The sequence below is a fragment of the Hippoglossus stenolepis genome, chromosome 9 (genome assembly GCF_022539355.2).
Source record: "Hippoglossus stenolepis isolate QCI-W04-F060 chromosome 9, HSTE1.2, whole genome shotgun sequence".
In the NCBI taxonomy this organism is placed as follows: Eukaryota; Metazoa; Chordata; class Actinopteri; order Pleuronectiformes; family Pleuronectidae; genus Hippoglossus; species Hippoglossus stenolepis.
The window spans coordinates 9,863,942-9,886,937 of record NC_061491.1 but is presented as its reverse complement, the minus strand read 5'-3'; the positions used below and the strand labels follow the sequence as shown (position 1 = coordinate 9,886,937).

Below are 22,996 nucleotides of genomic sequence, written 5' to 3'. Positions count from 1 at the left end.
TTTAACTGATCACCCAAAAAACGGTTCATTTTCTAGCTACATGTGAGCAATTTGCTCTCAAGCTGAAAACGTTTTTCTTAGTTGCACCAGGTTTGTTTTAATGAGAAATATAAAACAATTTCCTTAGGCGTCCCACAGATGAGCATGGAACAAATGTAGCACAGAACATTGTGAGTAGTAAATACTAAGATTAAATCTATGAGCTGACAGAGCTTTGTGCTTTTTACTGTATCCGAGCTGGAGACAAGGTCACCACAGGACTGGCATTCTCACTCCCATTCACACCTATGGTCAATTAAGAGTTTCCTATCAACCTAACCCCAATCTGCATTTGTTTGGACTGTGGGATGAAGCCAGAGTATTCGGAGAAAACCCACAGAGAAACAGGGAGAACATTCAAACTCCACTCTGAAAGAATCGTCTTACTGTGAGTCAATGATCCTATTGCAGAAGTAATTCCACTCTAAAAACCTCTAAACATCTTCACCCAATCCAAACATGTTTCTGCTGAATCATAATATTTCTACAGTTCCAGACAAAAAGGGGCTCATGACATCCCCAACAAAGAAGAGGAGAAAAGTTACAAATGAAAGAATGAGAAAAAAGAAATGTCAAACATGTTGGGTATTTCAAATTTAGTTTTATTAACAATGCATCCCTTTGATAGGATTGTATGTTTCTTTAGGTCATCAATGCCCCAAAAACATACTGTACACATTATACAAGGGAAACCACGATTCAGGCAACAAAAAAAAAAAAAGAAAAAAAAAATCTTTTTAAATTATAATACAGTCTTGAGGAAAAAATATAAATAACTTTTTTTCTTCTCTGGTTGAGCTCACTCTATGGTACAGACATATAATAAATAGATCGGATCTGACATCACTCAGCTGATCTATGAATCATCTCTCTACGAGTCCATTTTTGTAGCAGCATTATAGCAAAAACAAGCCAATGGAAACAGAGATCCCCGTTTCCCTGGAAACCTTTTAAAAATCATTTAGTCAGCACACACACCCCCTCCCCCATCTTAGCCAATGACAGACAGTGATATTGCGTTGTGGAAACAGATTCAGGGGGTCGTTATATTCCTACAATGTGATGGCAGCATGTGATGGCAACCTATTTATAAAGTTAAGCAAGAAACGCGTTACGGTGACGTTACAACTTTGCCATGCTTGTTGCACATGCAGTGGAGGTGAAGCACAGAGGTAAGAAGGCATAGTCGGGGTAGAGCTGCTGGGCTTATGCAGGTTCTGCAAACGTCTCTGAGCAGAGTTTGGTACTAAATCTGTAATCAATCATTCTACAGATAACTTGTACGACGGAGCACAAGACCAACGGCCTCCTGAGAAGCTCACTTATAATGCAATGGCTGAAGAAAATACATTAAAGGTCCTACAGAAGTAAAGGATGGCATAAACTAGCATTAAATTACATGCTATTCTCATGTACCGAGTAAGGGTGGCATATATAGAGCTTAAGAAAATATGATACGAGTGATGTTTGATTGTCTGAGATACAAGAAATAGAAAAGGAATTAGCGGCCTGTGCTGATGAGAGGCTACAGGGTTGTAGGAAGCGATGAGGTGAGAGAAGCAAAAGAGCATACCTGGCTAGAACAGATCACAGGTCAGGGTGGGATATGAGCCAGGAAGGCTCCGGATACGTTTTTAAAAACAACAGGATTCCTCTGTAGTGTTTTGTTTCGTTAAGGAGAAAAGAACGCAGGTCCGAGGAATCACTGGTTAGACACAACAACATGCCTTATTCATTTCATTACAGAAAAACACCACCTCTGGAAAGAGATAAAATGTTGGTAGAATTATTTCATTTTCTTTTTTTCCTTTTGTTTTGAACACAATGTGAGTCTTAATGATCCAGCTTGTCCTTAAGCATTATGTTGATGTATTATTGAATGTTGCCCAAGATTGCCAACCCATGTGAAAACAGTATTTGGTTAAACTGCTCCCCCTTGTTCCTGTTAAAAGAAGAAAATAAAGTCTGAGACAGCATTAGGCATGTCAGGTTAAACCTAGTTTACAGATACTGATGTCCGTTTCCCAGCTTGATTTAGCTAGAAGAAAGGTGAGTGGTGACCACTTCCTTGATGTCCTTGGCTATGGAACTCTGTTTTGAGCAACAGAAACACGCCAAACGTTTCCCCATCCTTGGAGCCATAACTTAATTTCTCTCAGTCTCGCATTCGTTCCATGTTTGTAGGGTGGCAGGACCGGGGCTGTGCAAGGAACACGAAAGGGAAGGGTGATCAGGATTCTGCAGGAGGGTTATCGTCCTCTTCGACAGGTTTTGGTAGCTTCGTCAGGATTGCCTCGGCTTCCTCGTACATCTGGAAAAGAGGAGAAATGTTGGAATATATGGGATACACGTAGAGATTCAGAATGGGATGGGGGATTGGTTTATTTTCTCACTGGCATGAATTGCACATCCTGGAAGAGCTCCTGTATGAAACGTCTTGAGGTCAAGCGAAACATGCAGTGGGCCAAGAGGTGAGACACCTCGGAGTACAGGCAGATGTCGTCAAACGCATACGGAAACTTCTCCTTTATCCTAAAGAAACAGAGGGGATTTAACACATCTTTAAAAACGACTTCTTTTGTTCTGCAAATAAACATGCATCTAAAAAATTTTAAGCAAGTAAAAGGGCTTTACGTCAGTAGTCCTGTTTCGTGGCCTTTGGTTCCTACAGAGGAGCTGAGGTTGATGATGAGGCGGAGAACCTCCTTCCTCAGCAAGACACGGGAGGCGGGGCCGTCCTCTGATATCCCCTTTCCGCCTGAGAGACACATAAATAAATACTCAATACACACCAATAAATAAAAAATACAATAAATGTAAAGCTGTGCCACTGCTTTAAAAATATTTCCCTTATTCCATCTGGGCTGCTTTGTGCTTCCACACCCTCTCTATTCCCTTTCCTACATTATATTTGTATTTAATTTACCATCGAGAACAGACAGCAACAGATGCTCTGAGCTACTTCTTTAATACTTCAATCAAATACAAAGCTCTGGTTGTATTTTAGCCACACAGGGTCACACTTGCTCATTTTTGGGTCATCTGTCTTCTGGTGTTGTCTCTCATTGTCTACTTTAACCTGGACTAATAGAATAGAAGCTTTCCTAGTCAAATAAAGGTTAAACAAACAAAGTATTAAAGAATGGGACTGAAAGATGGATCTGACTCAGAAGTCTTTCCAGATCATACTTCATTCACACATTTTAATCATGTGGTAGTAAAAGTGAGGCTGAATTTAATATGGTGATAAATGCAACGTAATACAGTTTATTAAAATGATAAAGTAACAATACAGTACTTAGTTTAAGGGTTGTTTTGGTATTTCAGATGATATCCTGCATGTTGTGGTGATTCTTACCGAGGACAACGTCAGCAGGAGTGGGCGTGCTACAGATGGAGCCTTGTGACACAGCAGCATCGCTGCAGCCTGACACCCCAGAGAACTTGGACTGAGGCATCACCTCCAGACGATGGCCGCTCTTGCCTCCCCATGACGGAAAGTCAACATAGTCTGTCAGAGAGAAAAAAAACAGAGCATTTTTTATTTTCTGTACTGACTTTAAAGTATGTCCATGACTGACTGACTGAGTGAGTGAGTGAGTGAGTGAGTGAGTGAGTGAGTGAGTGAGTGAGTGAGTGAGTGAGTGAGTGAGTGAGTGAGTGAGTGTGTGTGTGTGTGTGTGTGTGTGTGTGTGTGGGGCGGCACCTCACCTGTGCATGGCTGTGTGCTGTTGAACTGTGGCTGTGTTGGGTATCCGAGAACAATGGCTCCCACACAGTACAGGCAGTTCTCTTCGGAGTGATCCTGCAGTCCCGTCTCGTCTAAGCCCACCGTGTGGTTCTGGGTGTCACCTCGACACACTATCAGCTCAGAGATACTGAACTGCTGCTTTAGTAGTGGGATAGCCGGGCGGTCACCTGCAGAGGGAAGAACCATGGTGAGCACAAAGAAACACAATCCACCAGTCTGATTCAAAATCATATATTGTCATTTGATTATACAAGAAGTTATATTTACCATCTCCATCGCCAAAGAGGAAGCGTTTTCGCTCTTCGGACGGTGGGCTGATCCTCTGCTGAAAGTAAGCTAAGTCCCTGATGTGGAACATATCATTGATGTCCATGGGCAGTGCGAGGCCAATGTAGTCATCGTTGCACCCATAGGTGATGCCAGAGACCATAGAGCGCACTGAAGAGCAGCGGTGCAAGGTGCTTTGGTTGATGGGACTGAGCAGCTCCTCTTTATCCAGAGAGGCAAAGCTCAGCGCTTTCAGAAACCTAGGGAGGGCAAGAGGAGAGGTACGTGAGAGGATCCGGGGGGAGAGACTGGGACAGAAAAGGAACATGGGGAGTAAGTGAAAAAAATGTTGGATAAAAGCACAGAGACAGAGACTCGGTGAGCAGACAGCGAGAAGGACGTTGGGATCTCAACAGGCTCTAATGCCAGCATGTTATCAGGGCGGCAGCTACAGATAAACTCACAGCACAGGACATCCAAGTGTGATACAGTCTTCAGGCATAGAAAAACTTTAAAATACACTGAAGTACCCAATAACCACTTGTCCATAGCTTCCCAAAGAAAAAGAAACATATCCAGTAAGAGACTACAATGTATATGAAGGGTCAAAGAATAATGTGTCAGTATGGCTTACAATCTATATAACTGCCTAATCCAAAGACTGGATGTCACCAATATACATTAAAGTATGTATGTTTTTTGCACGGCAGTCAACAGAAAATGAATTGGCACTATTGACAATAGCTTAATCGTTTGACCAAACATTCATTGGTTCAAGCTTCTAATTTGTATGAATTGCTGAATCTTGGAAAAAAGTTCAGGATTTATTTATTAGTTATTGATGCTGCACTCTGGTTCCTAGTTTTTTTTCTTCTTTATTGTTCTTTTTCTAAATAATGAGGTCTTGTAAGCCTCTCATAGGCAGGACAGATAATGTTCAAGACACAATAATATAATAACAATGTAGACACTGGAACACTGACGATCCATCACCTATATTTTTATGTTATAATAAAACAACTTATATGTGTAAAATAGCTGACAGTGGATGTGAAGAGAGTTTAATATACAGTTGGAGTGAAAAGCTGGTACCTTTACTATAAAATCTATATTATGGCACGTATCTCTACCTGTGCGCTGTTTACTTCTAAGAAGACTCACAGCTCCAAGAGGCAGGAACAACCAGCAACTGACCAATCTACACGGGGCTTAGTCACACTACAGGGCTACGGGAGTCAAATCAACTGTAAAACAACTGCAGCCAAGGAGACGCAGTTGCAACTAAACTAAAAGCAACGGGGACATAATTGTCTGGATCGGTGCTAGAAGCTATTTGTCTACTCAGGAGGACATTGGGTCGCTCCACCCACCACGGTGTGATTGTTCTGGACAGCCTGCGGTACGGATTTAAGACGCTGGGTTCTGGACAGGTGAGCCTTCTGTCTGATAATCTGACAGACATAGCAGAAGGTGCACAAAAAACACATTATCACATCTGTCATTGCTAAGGCGGACACAAATCAAAACTCTACCTCAGGCACAGCGCTGCTTAAGCTAAATGGAGGAGGCTAGTTGAGTTGCTACTGGGACATGAGAACACATATTTCATGTTGCAAAAACAAACATATTGTTAAAAATAAAAGGAAGAAAATATATTCATGTAAACAAAATGAATGTTGCAGCAGTGTTAGTTTTCTGTCATTCAGTCCCTGTCACTATGAGTTACCTGCGAGGTGTTAATCTGGAGTCCAGGCTGCCCGTCTTCATAGTGATGGTGTCGGTGAACAGTACGTCTTTGGCAGGCGAAGCCAAGGCTTCACTGTGAGACAAAGATGGGTGTATCCTCTGCTGCTGCAGCCTCTTCAACGTAGCGTAACCCAGCGCGTCTCTTGGGCTGGTGTACATGAAGCTACAGTCAGCCAGACTCTTGATGGTGGCGACTGAAGGAGACTTGAGAGATTGAGCTCGGCGAGGGAGTGTGTGCGAGGAGCCGGGCGGTACCAGAGAGACAGTGGACGACTTCGACATTGAAATATGGTTGGTCTGAGCCTGGGGTGTGAGGGAGGAGAGCGTTTTGACAGTCTTGGCAGACACCACTGTGTTGAGGCTCACACAGTCAGAAGAGTCTGGTTCAGGTTCGGGATGCTCAGGGTTTCCAACGGTCTCCCTAGAGGGGCTGGAGCTCATGGAGCTGATGCCGCTGGTTGTGGTGTCCGTGTTAAAGCTCTGACTGCGGCTTTTAAACTGAGTACCTCCGCCGCCACCTCCTCCGCCCCCTACTACGTTGCCTCCACTAGAGGAAGAGCCACCATCCCCTCCTGCCAGACGCTCTCGGCTGCTCTGCTCCCGCTCTCGGCTGGGGTGCTCCACAGCCCCTTGCCCTCCTAGACCACTTAGTCCAAGGCCTGAGCCTCCTCCCCTTGCCAGCCTTCCATCCACAAGGTGCTCCTCAGAGCCGCCCCTGGTACCAACGAAGGACGTCTCCAGACTCACTGTGGGACTCTTTGGCATTCCTCTGCCATTAAACACGGGGGTGAAGACATCCCCCTGGTTTGGGCTGTACACTGAGGGTTCGGTCACTGTCCTGTTACGCCTCATACTGCCTGTCTTGAGTTCAGTAGGGGTGCGAGAGCCTGACGGGGTCTTGGGGTCACTGGTGGAGCGCAGCTTCTTGCTGGGAAGGGACAGGGAGTTGAGGAAACGGGTGCGAACAAAGCGTGTGGAGGCCAGGATTGTGAAGGGGCTGCGGTCCTTGATGGGTTTGGGGTGAAGATGGAAGGGCTCATCTGACTGGTCCAGAACATCACACTTGTCATCCTCCAGTATGTACATGTCTGAAAGCACAAAGAGTTGATCAAGACCACAGCGGGAGGAGAAAAAGGCTAATGTCTGGTGTAACTGCAATCAAAAATACCAGATTACTATGGTGGTGGAGCATTATGTACCAAATGAATAAGACTTTCTCTCAAAATGTTCTCAAAATCCTACATACTTGGCTGAGACTCGCTCTCGCTATTGTGGCGCGAGCTGGTGGATTCAGAGTTCAGACTGAGCGTGCTTGGCACTGAGGAAAGTTCAGAGGTTAAGTGTGTGTCGACCTCGTCCGGAGTGACAGGCCACAACGTCCTGCGACTGTGTCTGACCGCGTCCCAGCCGTACTGCTTCAGCACATCACAGCCCTGCCGGGTCTTGGATATGACGCCCAGAACATAAACACAGGTGCTGTGGACAGGAGAGGACTGTTAGTGAAAATACGATGGTGTGCTGTATTTACCACTTTGGTTTGTTTTGTTGGAAAGATCTTTAAGGTTAACTGTGAAATGATTTGCATTTATAATTCAGCAAAAAACACAAGCGTCCTGCTAATTGTTAAAAGTGTCTGTTCAAAATGATTGACTTTAAATAATAAAATCGGGGTATTTTATAGTGAAAAGTGGTAAAAACCAAAAATAGGATCAGCTTACCCTCGTACTGAGAGCACCTCACAGTGCTGAGCCAATGCGAGGATGTCAGGAATGACATTCTCCTCCTGCAGGAGATTCAGACCCCAGTTTGAAGAGCCAATGTTGCCCTGCACGGAAAACAACACACACCATCAGAGCCATGTCTTTGTAACTATCAATATTACGTTGACAGTGAAAGTGTTCCTCACCAGTGCCCACAGAGCAGCCTTCAGCTGTTTAATGCCCTCCCAGGTGTCCAGCATCGGGGAGCGAACTGTGTAGCTGAGGTCAGGAACCACACTCTGCAAACGACAGATGGTAAGAACAAAGACAAGCTGGATCTGAACAAACCACTTGCTTCCCAGAAAAAACTAATATAGGAAATTGAAAATGAAAAATGGAAGCAGTGTGATGCTGAACCGATAAAAAGTCGTTACCTGAGCCTCCAAAAGATGACAGCCTGTCTTATCATGGACCAGCTGTCCGTACAAGTGCACAGGAAGATAGACATTTGGTCTTTGTAACCTGGAGACAACCCGAAAAATTAGAAAAATACAGTTTGCAGAGCACCCGGTGGTTTGTCAGATTATACCGACAGTATTTAAGAGTCAAGCTTCTCACCTTTGGTTGCTGCGTCTGACGTAGTTGTCTCCATCAACAGGTTTGCGGTACGTTGTTAGTGCTTCGTTGAGCTGCTCCTCTATCAGGTCCACGTACTTAAGGTTGTATTCCTGCAATCCATATGACATGTAGGTCACAGAGTTAAACAGAGTCTTCTGGTAGCTTGTGGTCTTATCATGATTTAGAAGCACATGAATTTAAAAAAACGATTATTAAATGGATATGCTGTTAATACCTTCTGCCACTTATCCAGCTGTTTGCTCACATAACCCCTCTCATTGAGGTAGGAGAAACCTTTAGGAATGGACAGGAACCTAAACAGACACAAGATACACAGGGTATTTAAAGAGGAGACGTAAAAGCAGTTGGATGATTAAACAAATCAATTTAGGTTTAGATGAAGCTACGACCAACGCTTCCATCCTAACCCAAACCTCAGTGGGAAGTGAGCGGCATTTTATGTGAACTGGGGGGAGAGGGATACAAGCTGTATAAAACTCACCTGAGGAGCAGCAGGAGGCCTTTATCTCCCAGGTGGGACAGAGCTGGTTTTAGCTGGATTAACGCATGGAGGTTGGCCTGTGAAGCAGCACAATACAACAAGTCAGACAGCAGGAAGCATAAACACACTACAGAACCATGTAAACAGAGGAGAAAAACAGCCACAGCTCAAATCCATGTAAATCCATATTTTCTCTGCCTCTTACAATATCAATTATACTTATTCAGGTTAAATCTTTGTTTCTGTGTTAACTTAAAGCACAACTATACAAGTTAGTTTGGTGGATCAATGACTTGGAATAGAGAGAGTGGAGCCGCTTTGATCTTTTCTACATGAAAACCACTCAGACATGGAGCCCACCCGATTAAACACTAGTAGCTCCAGAGGGCGCTGTTGCTCAGTAACGTTACACAGTGTTGCTTCAATGCTCTGCTTTACAGTCATTCAGTTTCTAACGCTCTCTCTCACATGTGAGCTGCACAGCAGAGTTAACAGTGCTACTGTTTTGACTGTAGTCAGTGAGTGATTCACGTCACCTTGTCCTCACACGCCTCGTCCAGGATGTCCAGGGCCTCCATGGACACGGCTTTGCTGTGGTCATGAAGCTGCGTGACCAGTAGCTCCATGCCCCAGCTACTGAAGAACTCCACGCCCGCACGCAGCAGCACACGGAGGTGTTTGGTGGCATACAGCCTACACGTCTGCTCGGTGAGACCAGAGGCATTGTGGGAAGAGGAAGGGGCATTGTTATTGTCGCCAGGGAGATTATGTTTTATGCGTCTGTCTGGTGGTTTGTTTGTTTGTCAACAGAATTGCATAAAAAACTCTGAACTGGTTTGCATCAAACTTGGCAATGGAGTGGGCCAGGGAAGAACCCAGTAAACTTAGCTTAGATCCTGTTGATTGGGAAGCTTTCTTCTGCCACTTTCTTTCACATTAAGTAGTAGGGCATTTTTGTCAAATATTAAGGTCTGTTTTTCCTTGGTGGTATGTGCTCTACTTCGTGCCATTCTAATTTTCAATTGCAATTTTGTAGCACTTACAAAATGACAATAAAGTAATTCAATCTTTATTTTTTCTGCATAATCTGCAGTTGCAAAACGTAGCTCCAACTAACTTCAGTTATTTGGACACAGATGAGTACAAGGAAATTGCACGTTTCAGAAGGTATTTTTATGTTTGGGTGAGTCGTGTTCCTGTGGCTGTCTCACATCAGTAGCAGCAGTGAGGATCTTGGAGAGGATCACTCTAGCCAGACCGTCTCTGCTGTAGTCCAGTGTGGTTACAGCAAGTTTGAGCACAGCGTCCTGGTTCTTCACAGAGCAGAGATTCAGCAGGCTGCAAGCACAAATCGGACGAGTTGTTAGCAGGACCTCAATCTAATGCGTCGTTGTGGTTGGTTCATAAAAAGAACAAATGTGTTTGAGATTATTTGAACTCTCTGGGCCTGGAACAGGTTTTTCTGTTTACTCACCACTGAAACAGGCCACACTTCTCCAGCAGTTTGACTCCCTGTGGGTGTGCAGAGAGCGTCCCCAGGAAGAGGAAATAGTGTTGGCTGAGTGTGGTGAGCAGGCCGTTACTCTGCAGACAGCGCTCAGGCTTCATTCCTGAGGACGAGGAGAGCCACGACACCATGTCCTTCACCAGCTCCTCCAGGTAACCCTGGCCATCCTGGTGACAAGACGAAGAAGAGGGGAGAAGAGAGGACAGAGAGAAGTGGCAAATTAGAAAATGACCAAAGGTAAAACAGGAATATAAGCTTTGTGACTTTGTGCACATTTCTCTCACCTCATCTGAGTCCATGAGGAACTCAATAAACTGACAACCAACCACAGTGAGTTGTCTGGCCTTCACGTGATCCAGTGCCAGTCCTGCATACAATTTGCTACTGGGCTTATAAAAGTAAAGCAGCCTCCGCACAAACCTGCATCACGTCAAAAAAATTGAATACAATTTGTCAAATAAGCACGTCAAAATATTGACCATGTTGCAATGGGGTATTTGAGGATATGAAGGGGTCTCACTTGTGCATGTGTTCATCTTTGTTGTTCCTGAGGTTTACATTTGGCCACTGGGAGAGTAAAACAAACATTTTAATATAAGACAGGAAAAAAAAAGTTCACAATTGAGTCTGTGGTGCTTCATGAGAACAGCCTGACCTTCAGGATGGTGGCGATAAGCAGCCAGTTCCACTCCAGGTTGTGCTTGTGGTTGAGAATGTGACTGTCTCTCAGGTTCATCATAAGTGCTTCTTCTGTGTCCTGAAACATTGATTTTACAATTATGATAAATAGGAACATATACCGGTTGAATTGGTTTTACTAATTATATTGCAATTCTTTGCCTTGTGAAAAACAAATTAATTTATTCAATAAAGAAACCTAAATTTGTTAAAGACGTTTCATTATAACTTAAAATCTGCTGTACCTCATTAAAAAAATGGAAAGGATTAAAGTGGTAGCATTTATTTTAATTTACAAATTTAAGGAATTTGCTGACAAATTTTACACAATTTTACCCCCGAACAACATCCAGGTCATTCTTGGATTACAAAATATATATTACAACTTGGAAATTCAACCATTTTGCAGGTGAAACCAATGCTGTCTCAAATCAGACACTGGCTCAGTGTGTGAATTCTGACAGGCTAGTGTTGTCCCCAAATCAAAACACAGTTGTTGTCCATTCACCGAAAATGATGATTACAACACACGACCATCACTGCCGCCAAAATACCAGCTGCTTTGACGACTTGACTTAAAAATGAATGTTATACTTTCTTGCAAGTGGCCCCTTTGCCACGTGACATGGAGTTTAAAATTGACACCGTGTTTTCCTTCCTTGGCAGCAAATCTGAAAATACATTTGTTGTCCCTCCCCTTCTACAACATAACTAGGATGGGGACCATTGAGGGTTTTACTTTTTGACTGCTTTGAAAGTATCATCCTGGGACATATTGTGCAAAGTATATATGTTGTCATACTTTTCTGTAAAAAGAAACTTCAGCACTCAAAATTGCAAGTGTGAGTATGACATTATACAAAGTGAGACACAACCTAGTTTCTTTTTCATTTGTGAAGAAAACGAATGTACCCGTTTACCCTTCTTCAGTGTTTGTGCGAAGCTAAACTAAACACAACCCAAATGTTTGTAGTGAACACAAAGAGATGAAATTGATATCTGCTAAGAGTAGGATGGCAAATAAGCATATATACAAAAAAGTACTCCTTTAAACAATCTATATATGTTGATGTTACACAGAGGACGGCTAAATATTAAATGTAGAATGTGAGAAGTGTGTTTGTTTTTACCTTAATAACGTAGATATCCCTGTGGACACGCGAGTGGGACTCTCTGCGGCTATTTGACGACACCGACTTGCGAATGATGTGGTCCAGGTACAGACTGTGTGGTTTCAAACCTTTCTTCTTCTTCTCATGGAAACGCTTCAGATTGTTGACAGCTGCACTCGCTCGACTGGAAAATACACAATTAATAATAGTGATTTAATTCAGCTTCCCTAGTATTTGGGATTATGTTATTTATAATTGATTTGTGGAAGTGTATTGAATTCACAGTTAGAATAGTGAGAAAATGTGCTTGCACTGAAAATCTTTTTTTTTTGTGTGAGGAAAAGCAGACGTGTGGGTGTGACAGTGTGTCCTCACAGTCGTTTCTCCTGGGGGATGTCAAAGGAGGCTGCCATGTTGATAAGGGTGGGAAGGCAGTGCAGGTGGTGACTGTGGGAATGAGGAAGGATGGTGTTTGCCTAAACATGAGAGAAGCGGGTGGAAGAAAAAGCCGAGATGCATTTTGAATTAGAATCACAGAAACTCAGTCGTAGCGGGCAGCTGTTCAAATGAAACATATCTCTGTGTATTTTGCAGTGACACAGAAGCGGAAACATTTAGGACTTTTGCAGTTTGTGAGAACGCAGTGGGAAAAATAATGTTCTATTACAGTTTTCCTAATTATGCCGTGTGTTATTTCCCCACTTTCTTAATTACCATGTGTAGAAGTTCTCCCAACAGGATGGTAGCTCTGATAGCGAGCTGGTCATCGCTACTGGTCACAACTTCAACAATACCCTGCAGAGCCAAAGATAGGGAAAGAATGACGGTTACGGCTCCAAAAGAAACATGCACACTACAATGCTGCTGTGTAGAACGGTAAATCAAACATGCGGTGTAAAATCGTAACACAATCCAATCAGAGAAACCATGGTTTATGATTCTCCTTAACTCACCTCTAACAGCCCACTGGAGATGAAGGCAGACAGAACAAATCCTAGGTAGTTGTCCATCAGATCAGGCCTGATGAAGCAAAGAAGAAACTAAAATTTAGTTACAGGAAATATGGTCTCGATCTAATGAGCAGAAAAATGTGTTGGCAGAACATGATGTTGAGCTTTGATTTTTTTGGGGGATATAAAATCACTTCTTCATTTTATTCAATGAAATTTATTAGCAGATTAATTCTTGAATTATGGCCAAAAATGTGTTTTGTGTCCATGACCATGAAAATCTTATCAGGACGTCCATAAATCTAAGTGAACGTTTCTGCTAAATATGAAGAAATTCAAGAGGTTCCTGAGATATCAGGTACACGAGAACGGAAGGGACATAGGTTTACAGGACGTGTGGACACACAACCCAGGGTTGACTCCATGTTCTTCTCTCTCACCTGGAGCGGGCCCGATGGGGCAGGACGACTTTGGCCTCAGCAGCAACAAACCCATCAGACAGTCTCCAGGTGTCCTGGAACCTGGCAGGGTCTGAAGTAAATAAGAGCAGAGATTAACTTAAAGTATAATGTGAACGTAACTATTAGGGGTCTAAAACTAGAAAGCTTTTTGCCATGACTATACAGGGTCACATAGCCAAACAAATTACAGTTTGGCTATGTGGCTGCAAAACAACCAAATTAGAACATACCAAGACACTGTGGATATAAAAATGAATTCTCAAGTTACAAAAAATGATTTTCCTCACCAACACTTAGAAGACCTTCTGTAAAGTCTTGAGTTACAATGGGCACAGGGAGCCTGAATATCTCATATAACACCTCCAACAAGCCTTTCTGCAGGACAAATCACAATGAAGCAATCAGATACATAAATGTTGTTAATAAGTCTTTCACAAATAAAACACTTTCAAAAATAAAAAAATATAAAAGCGCAAACCCTGTGACGGAAATTGAAGCACGAGGACCCATAAAGACTTAGAGGAAATTAGGTTCAATAAAAATTTTATGGAAGCTACTGACTCAGCTTTAGTCATATATCTTATCTGACATATCTTAATCAGATAAGATATATGACTCAGATAACTCTGTCAATACCCTGACTGGAACCAAAACTAATGAGAGCTGCTTTGGTTCTTCATCTTACTACAGCTACAGTAAAACGAAGGCCTAATGGGCATACATTCTACAGACAGGGGATTTGCACGTCAGTGAGGTGTTGGTTGCTAGGGAAGGAACACAAGCGCTATCAACATTTAAAACTGCTAACTTCCTTGTTCGTTCAGACATTTTCTGTAAATATTTGGAATGTAGCTGTGTCAATACTCACCCTAACTTCCATATTTGGTATGCAAAGTAAGCCAATTAAAGACTGGATACCAGAATTTCCAGCCTTGCATAGGTTGATAATCCCTGAGTGACAGAAAGAGACACATGCAACTCGTGATACCCTTAAAATGAAAACACACGTCATATAAAACAATTCACGTAACTATGTCTTAGCCCTTACCAGACCAGGAGCGAAAGGCTGCCACTATGGCCATCCTACTCGACAAGAAACGGGCCTCTCTGTCCTCCCTGAGAACATGAAAACACGCACATTAATAAACAAGGCACCATGTTCCACCGTACAGAGCACTGAAAAACCTTTCACCAAGGTTCGAACTGTACCCTCAATGTAAAACTTGAAAGACGTGGAGAAAAAAAAGAATCGATAAAAGATCTTTTTATGCAAAGGCAAATCTTCCAGAGTGACTTAAAGGATGGTTGCTTCACATCCTGGGGGCATGTCACTGTGGAGTCAAGAAGCCCTGATAACAAGGGTCATATCATAAAAACACTATACACGCCCTCAACTTTCTCGACGCATGGTGTTACCAATATAGGAACACAGCAAACTCTAAACAGAGGGAAACACTATCTGTATTGTCTCTGATGTAACAGTAACACTCTTCATACCCACTGCCACACACACACTCACTTGAGTTGCCCTTCAGCCGTGTCTGCGTTGTGCCGGTAGTGAAAATCTGTGAAAGGGGCGAGGATTTGCTGGAGGACAGACACACATACACAAAAGATGGATGAGTACAAAACATAACAGACCTATTAAGTGTAATTAACCCACCAAACATCTTGCAGTAATAATGACCTAGCTATAGATCTCATATGACATCCCGGTGGCTATAATGACTGCAATGATGAGACGCTTCTGTCCCAGGTGCCCGTTTACAGACAATGAGGCTTTAGAGAAACCTTGTAATTGATTACTCTAAGCTCCATGGGAAAGAGACGTACAACCTGAAGCTGTTAATCCTGCAGCACACTGGCTCATTTATGAACAGCAGCGTACTCTGAATTCATATCTGTGCATACCTCCAGCTCGACGTCCACCCGTACGTACTGGCGGGTACGTGGGTGGTTGAGAAGATGGAGAATGGTGGTGATCAGTGCTTCGTTGATGCGACTCAACTGACAATCGATCACACTCTTCAGGATGGTGCTGAGGCCACCTCGTTTGGCCACCACCTCTGGGTTCTTCAGGGCTGCGCGTGGAATTAGCCCACAACAAAGAAATATTAGACGCTTTGTTTTCTTCTTTCTCACAAATGAGGTATTTCACAAGGTTTATTTCTGTCCATGAACAGAGCGACTTTCTGAGGCCAGGCACTCACCAAGCTCACATACGATGGCGATGGCCGCGCGGACCATGCGGTCTCTCTCCTGGAGTCCATCCGTGCCGATAGCAATTAGAGAGTTTGTGATAGACGTGGGGAACAACATTGCATTGACAGTGATAATCTACAGGAAGAGGGAGAGGAGAGAAACATGAGTCATCTACAAGGCTAGACAAATAGAGGCATAAAATTACTGCAATGTTTTTATGGAGTATCAACGTATGAAGTGATGGGGAAATAGATTAAATTAGAGGCCAGGCTATATGTAATGAACACAGGGGTAATATTACTACCTGTATGGCAAAGAATTCCTCTACTGAAACCAGAGCCTGACTCTATGTGTGTGTGTGAGGAAGGTTTACAGTAAACTACAGAAAGAGCTATAAATAACTTCGCCTGCAGACTCGTACAAAGTGTCCACACTCTGACACTGCTGCTAACCCAAGGATCTTTCTGGTGGCACTGTGTGCTGGCACTGAAGCTGATGTTGAGCGCAGAGGGCTAACTCCTAGTGAGTGACGCTGAATATACAAATGAATGGCTGCAGAGGAATGGAGATAAAAAAGAATCATGCTGTGTTCTATATATCTTACCTTGCGGACGAGTCTCAGAGCCTGAGTTCTCTCGCCCTCATTGCTCTGCTGGATGTCAATGCATCTGAAACAAGAACACAGAGGCACCATTAATCATGTCCCTCTCGTTTCACCACAGCCAGCTAGTGAGAGAAAAATAAACCTGTCAACCATATAAGTACGACTGAAGCATAGCACTTCAAGAGGACCATGCAAATTTCAAAAATATGTGTTATGAACCCACAACATGAGAATGTGCCCAGTTGTTTCCATTTGACTGGTCAAAGCAGAATCTCACCTGGCTATTAAATAGTCCACCTGTAGTCTGAGGACCTTCTGCAGCACGGCGGTGTCTCTAATGAGGTAGCGGAGCGCCCGCAACCCTGCTGCACGCACTTCCTTGGCCTCATTCAGTAGGGCTAGTCGCAGACTATGGGTGAAAAATCAAGAAAATTTGAAAATGGACATGGCAACAGAATTATGATACTTTACAAACTTAATTTATTTCCTGAAATATTTCATATGCATGATGGATTTAAGATGCCTTTTCAAATTAAAAAAGCTAAAATGTATATTAATCACCGGGCCTTGCTAACTAAGGGTTTTACTTGGCTGCATAAATAACAAGCTAATGACCTGGAAAAAGAGCACATGTTGAAAAAAACATACAACTACTGATAAACTGTCACTGTCACTGACAAACTTACCAAACAATGATTTCTTCGTGTGTAAACCCAAAGTTTTCCTCACGGTAACCAATGCTGCATAGCAGCTGTAACACAGAGACAGAACAAGACATCATTTTTTGGGTCTATAAACGGACTGCATTAACATGACTTTATGGATAAAAGCAATCCTAGCACAGGCATTAATGTGGCACTATGGAACATCATGATATTCAGATGATAGTTCAGGGTCTCAATCCTTCACCTGAGACACTCACCGCTAAACAATGTTTGAGTCAAAGAAAAACCAAACGCACACAATTGTGAATGGATAATCTTATGGTTTCACTGGTGGTAGTTACAATCACAGAAGCATTGGGACAACACATTCACAGGTCGTGTATTTGGCGCAGGCTTTTGTCACCAGCATTTGTTGTTTATGAGTACATGCGCTTGTATATGTTTGATGAATAAAAATAGAGGGTGAGAACAGAAAGTAAGATACAGGTTGAATGATTATTTTGAGCTGCTTTCAGACATGCACTGATCTCAATGCGAGAGGCTCTAGACTTTCTAGTAAGCCCCTTAGTAAAACCTCTGTGGGCGCGACAGATACAAATATCTCAGGATTTAAAAAAGCATACGCAACATACACGTAGAGGACACAGACAAAGATGTCAAGAGATATTTTGGTGATGAGGGTCGACGCTGGTGACGATGTGTTGTAAACAAAAACATGTGATCTCCACAGCGGAATTAGTAAATTTCATCCTGCCTGTGCAAGCTGCGCCACCCCTCACACGAACACTCCGGAGAATTCTGTGCTGTTGTGAACGCGTCTGAGCGAAGAACCTCCTGCTGCGCTGCTCATGTGTGAAAGGCAAACTCCGGAGAAAGTCCAGACCAAAAAAAGTCACCTGCGTTCACGTCTGAAAACTACTTTGTATACTTCTGCTGTCAACCCGACTATTTGGTTCTGTTTTGTGTACCCTACCAGGCCGACTCCAGCTCCTTCACCACAGTTCCTCAATAATTAACCAGGGCCAAAACACTGCTGGTGTATAAAACATTCAAATTATATGTACACAAAATACTATGTCCATAATGAACATAATAAATAGAGCAGTTCATATTGAAAAACTATTATCTGGGAGGCCAATGCTAACAAAAGCACAGTTTAGAAAGGTCATCATACACACAAAGCAATGAGTAAGGGTCGCGGATCCTCATAAAAAAGAAATCATACCACGGGCTTATGAAAATCATTGAATCGCCCCCACCCTTAGCAATGGGAGGAGCCGCCACCTTTTGAGCACCATGAGGCACCCAGGCAGTGGTCACAGTAGTCCAGGTTACATATACCTATAGTGACGCAGCATCAGCAGAGGAGCCGATGAGTAAACCAAACGGGTCATTATGTGTGAATCGTGCCTTGAAGCTGAAAGTAATCCTCTTTTCTCTCCTTCATTACAAACCACAGAGCAAGGGGAGAAATGGAACAGGATGGGTGAACAGGGGCATAGGGGAGTAAGGGGTTGTTTTAAACCAGCTGTGATGTCAGAGTCCAAGTAGGCAGGAGGAGGGGGGGAGAGGAGATGGGGCGAGGGGACACTCTCGGGGGATTAGGTCACCCTCGCTGTCCTGGAACCCATATAAGGAATCAGGGGCATGGTGCTCGAACAGACGTATACACACACGTCATGACTATTACCCTCCTGTCAGTTGTAAACAAGGGAGTTAGGTGCACGGATTACAGACGCACAACTCAGCCTCACACTTAGCCTCCAGTCGAATGCACTGCCAGCTGCACAGGTTTCTGAAGGCCAGCACAAACTGGCTGCACGGCCACCAACAGTTGGACAAAACATGTCCATGACACAAAGTCAGAGGTGGTTTACGACAGCGGGCGGCTCAGCGCAAATCAGCAAACGTTTACACATCTGGTGCCCAAGGTTGGTGAATTGGACATTTTCTCAACAACAAGGCGGTGAACGAAAACAACATTTTCTCTCAAACTTAGCTTTCAGCGTTGCAAGTAATTTTGTACACAATGTTATTCCTGTACACAATTACAAGAGGGCTCAAGACTATTCTAATATGTGTTAGATGAAAAGCAGAAAAACACCCTGCAGAGGTCACTAGCACATCACTGAGGCCTTGTCCACACAAAGAAAAAGACTCAAATCGAAAAACACCATTCCATCTGAACCTTTATCTGCAGCAAAACGCTAAACGAATAGAAAATCAACTAAATCTCTTATTCCTTCTTCTTTTTTTGCAAACAATAAATCTGTGCATCATGGCGACCAACTACTGATAAGTGGGACACACAAAGCCCCAATAAATCTCTTAGCGATCCACTTGTTTTGTGTTTCAGTTTAACTCAACACAATTTAGTTGGTCCCATTGACATATAAGAGATTTAGAAGCACGACATTCGTTTATACTGGAAGACCTTCACTTTTACCATCAACAATAGAAAATATAATAAAGTTTGACAGTGTCTCAGCCAGGTTCATAAAAATAATAACCAGACATTAAACATCTCAAGTTTCAAAGTCAGGGTGCAGCTCTTGATGCACATTAAGTCAGGAGTGCTTCACCATCCCTAGAGCTCCTGTTACAGTCACTGTCAGCATCACAATGACACGACACGGCAAGGCCTACTGGCAGCAACACCCAAGAGGAGAAGATCAAGGAGAGGTCAGTGGGGACATGACAGCGGATGGGAAGTCAATCTTTACAAAGAGTGAGTCACACGTCTTGAAAGGTTTGATGTTTTTAAGTGCAGCTTCAATAATTATCCGTGTTGTCAGCACTGTCTAAGGTAATAAATAAAACCCTGGGGTAAAAACATCATAATGTGACAGTTACCTTTATGAAGTTGTTCAGGTGGCCCAGTTTTCGCATGTTACTGACTCCATGTGATTTGGCCACATTTTGGAGGATTTCACGGAAGTTTTCTGATGGCTCTGCAGGAGAACAAAAAGGAAACACAATGTAACCAAGACAAATGTTATATTACTCCATATTGCCACAATAACAGACAATGAACTGTATTTGATATGTTGCAGGAAGGAAGTTGGTTTAGCTGGTCAAACTAAATGAGTGTGTACAGTCAAAACAAGGTCCAGACTGTGAAAGCAAGACTTGAGCAGGGAAGTGTGTTTTTTTTTCATTTTCAGTTCCTTTCAGCAACTGTGTAAAAACAAAAGGAGAGAAACTCCAGATACTATATTTAAGCAAAAACATAAATGCTGCAGAAACCAACAATACACCAGCTTAACAAATTGTAGACAATATTTTCTCCTCAGTAACAATGTTAGCCAAGCGCTGAGGCAGATTCAGATACAGCAGACACATTAAAATACACGTAAAAAAAAGCTGAATTTATACCTAAATTAGTACAAAATGTACAAATGTTATTTTGTGCACTTCTTATTTTGTCCATAAGAACAACAAACACTACATCTGTGATAGATTTGATGGAATCAAACAAACACTAATGAGCATTGTCTGCAAAACTTGTGGTAGAATATAATATTGCCTAACTGTTATCAGACATAGCCGGAGCTCCAGAGACTAATGCAGCAATGGTCTGCATGTGCAATAGTCGTCCTTTGGGATAGATAGGACAAAAAAACATTTGTCATGGTCTTAACATCGGAAATTTCAAGTTTGATGACCTTGAAAGTCTTCGGTGCAGACACACTTTAGTATTAGGATTGCACAAAACCCCACAATTTTATGATCTACTTACCCTGACCTGGAATTAAACATCGAGGTCCCCCATGTCGATTAGACTGAGACACTGCGACTGTTTATTCATCTGACATTCCAGATGCTGATTAACGCTGGTTTGCAGTGTAGTAGTAACACCAGTGTGGGTCGCTGACACAGGGATTGAGGGGTGGTGCACAGTGCTGCTGCTGCTGCTGCAGGAGAATAACTGAGCAGATGTATCAGAAAAAAAACACCCTGCCGCAGCCTGTGTTGTCTCTCCAGCTGCTCAGCGAACAGCCCAGAAACACACTCGATCCTGCAGCTAGCTCTGCCCTCAGCATTTCTGCAGCACTTGTGCCTGTTCGGCCTGACACGAGCCCGTTTTGTCCACTTGCACGAACCAAAACAACACACCGTCGCCATGGCTGCTTAGCTGTGGCAGCTAGCTAATGCTAACCCTGCTAGTTAGTTAGCTCGCAGCCGCCTGTTATTATGGTATAGCTGGCAAAAGTAAACCGAGAGTGGGGAGTGAACAGCATCACTGACGGGACATGAGCCCCGAGGGACAAGGTTTTCCCTCCCCGGCGCCACAGTTCGCAGAAACGCGCCTCATCCATCTTGAACAATAATCGCTCTCAGGGTGATGATGCTTACCTCTGGTCAGATCCAGCGGTACGTTCTCCTCCCCGCTGTCATTCCGACCTGTCAGAAACACACAGCGGCCACATGGTCAGGGATCCCGCCCGGCTCATCACATGCCCGGGAACATCTACTTTCGCAATATGCCGACATCACACATGCCGCTCAATCGAGCTTTTCACGCTTACCTCGCATCCGAAGACTCCGGATAGGACGGCCGCGGAAGCTGGCCGCCATGTTTCCAGGAACATACACAACACCGGAAACTTCGCGGCTTCTCGCGAGAAAATAGACGAACAACGGGGGAGAGTTCGGGGACTCCGCGTCACCGCAGCAGACCTGAGATCAGCTGGATCCTCCTCCATCGCCATCTGATCTGAGATCAGCTGGTTCCTCCTCCATCACCATCTGATCTGAGATCAGCTGGATCGTCCTCCATCACCATCTGATCTTATCGGCAGAGAAAACACGCATCTGACCCGGCGACTGCAGGATGGTCGATGGGGAGATGATTGATTGATAACTTTATAGTTTATACAAGCACAAGATGTACACACAAAAAACTGTCTGTGCCCGGGGTACATCTCCAACCCTACTGGAGAAACCATGACAATGACAAGAGGTAAACAAATAAAATGAGATCAAATAAGATAAAGTAAAATATAAACAAAAGTCAGTAAAAATCGGAACTATCTGAATCATACATCATCTGTCCATAAGTATTCGCCAATCACATAGTTGGTTTTAAGTGCCTCCTTATTCTTAAGTCCTCTTTACTTGATACTATGTTGATGTAGTTCTTGATATCCATCCCTCCCTCCATCCATCCCTCCATCCCTCCATCCCTCCATCCATCCTCTGTCCATTCCACCATCCATCCATCCTCTGTCCATTCCACCATCCATCCATCCCTCCCTCCATCCCTCTATCCAGCTTAGCCTTTTGAGGGTGATGGGGTGATGGACCTAATACCAGCGGACAATGGACGAGAGGTGGGGTGCACCCTGGACAAGTCGCCAGTCCATTGCAGGGCCGAGTTCTTGATAAAAAAATTTGAATATTGGTTTAGAGTTCGTCAATTTCTTCTCATGAATGTGAAATAATTCTAATAATAAAATCAATTGCACAAAGAAAATAGCATCTTTATCCAATTTGTTACTGTCAAAATATAAAATGTAATATACAATAATGGAGCTTGAAATAAACTTCACTACACACATTCATGAATTTATTGTTGAACGAAAACCCAACTTAATTTAAAAAGTAAATATATGCATCAACAATGAACAAACCATGAACAAGGTATTGCTCGATCAATTTACTAGTTTGATCAGGTGAATTTTTCTCCAACTAAATTCTCTTCCAACAACAACATTTGTCCACTCACCACTTTTTATTGGATTTTGCAGATTTAACAGAAAGATTTAAACAGAGAGATTAACCATAGACTGGATAAAAACTATTAACACACTCATACAAAAACAATATCCTCATGTGACATCACAACATTTTCATTTTCAAGTGTTTACCAAACATTCTGACAGGTGACTAAAAAAAATCTGCACTTTCCCCTCAGCAACATAATGAGATACTTTTTGTTCAACTGCCAACATCCATGCAGCAGCTGCAACACAATGTTTAGTCTGTTGTGAGCAATGTTTTTATTTGTATCTGATAGAACACAGAAAGACCAACAACCTTCTTGCTGTGAGGCAACTAACCATGATACAACTTTGGGACACAAACATGATTGGTTGCAGTAGCACTCTCTGTTGGAGTTTATAATCAACTCACAATTCACTCACTATGTAAAGACAGACATAGATAGATAGATAGATAGATAGATAGATAGA

At 43.1% G+C, this 22,996-nt stretch overlaps 1 protein-coding gene across 3 annotated transcripts; it reads right to left on the bottom strand.

Moving 5' to 3' along the window:
- Positions 1–620: 620 nt before the first annotated feature.
- Positions 621–21,404, bottom strand: LOC118115152 (rapamycin-insensitive companion of mTOR-like). Of its 3 annotated transcripts, XM_035166144.2 has the most exons (38): positions 21,332–21,404; positions 21,159–21,206; positions 19,656–19,753; positions 16,824–16,888; positions 16,415–16,546; positions 16,138–16,201; positions 15,542–15,668; positions 15,243–15,412; positions 14,851–14,918; positions 14,380–14,447; positions 14,200–14,282; positions 13,619–13,706; positions 13,311–13,401; positions 12,874–12,940; positions 12,635–12,715; positions 12,296–12,396; positions 11,939–12,104; positions 10,786–10,887; positions 10,651–10,697; positions 10,415–10,550; positions 10,098–10,297; positions 9,835–9,961; positions 9,160–9,324; positions 8,624–8,700; positions 8,357–8,435; positions 8,122–8,231; positions 7,938–8,025; positions 7,710–7,802; positions 7,522–7,628; positions 7,050–7,279; positions 5,784–6,891; positions 5,428–5,508; positions 4,058–4,317; positions 3,751–3,957; positions 3,398–3,550; positions 2,674–2,797; positions 2,433–2,571; positions 621–2,350 (listed from the first exon to the last, which is right to left on the bottom strand). In XM_035166144.2, the coding sequence occupies exons 1-38, from the start codon at positions 21,378–21,380 to the stop codon at positions 2,270–2,272; spliced, it is 5,280 nt and encodes a 1,759-aa protein (XP_035022035.2). In that variant the 5' UTR covers positions 21,381–21,404; the 3' UTR covers positions 621–2,269. The 3 variants fall into 3 exon arrangements, with proteins under 3 accessions (XP_035022035.2, XP_047197317.1, XP_047197318.1); XM_047341361.1 differs by lacking the exon at positions 5,428–5,508 and having other exon boundaries at positions 4,058–4,365; XM_047341362.1 differs by lacking the exon at positions 5,428–5,508.
- Positions 21,405–22,996: the final 1,592 nt, after the last annotated feature.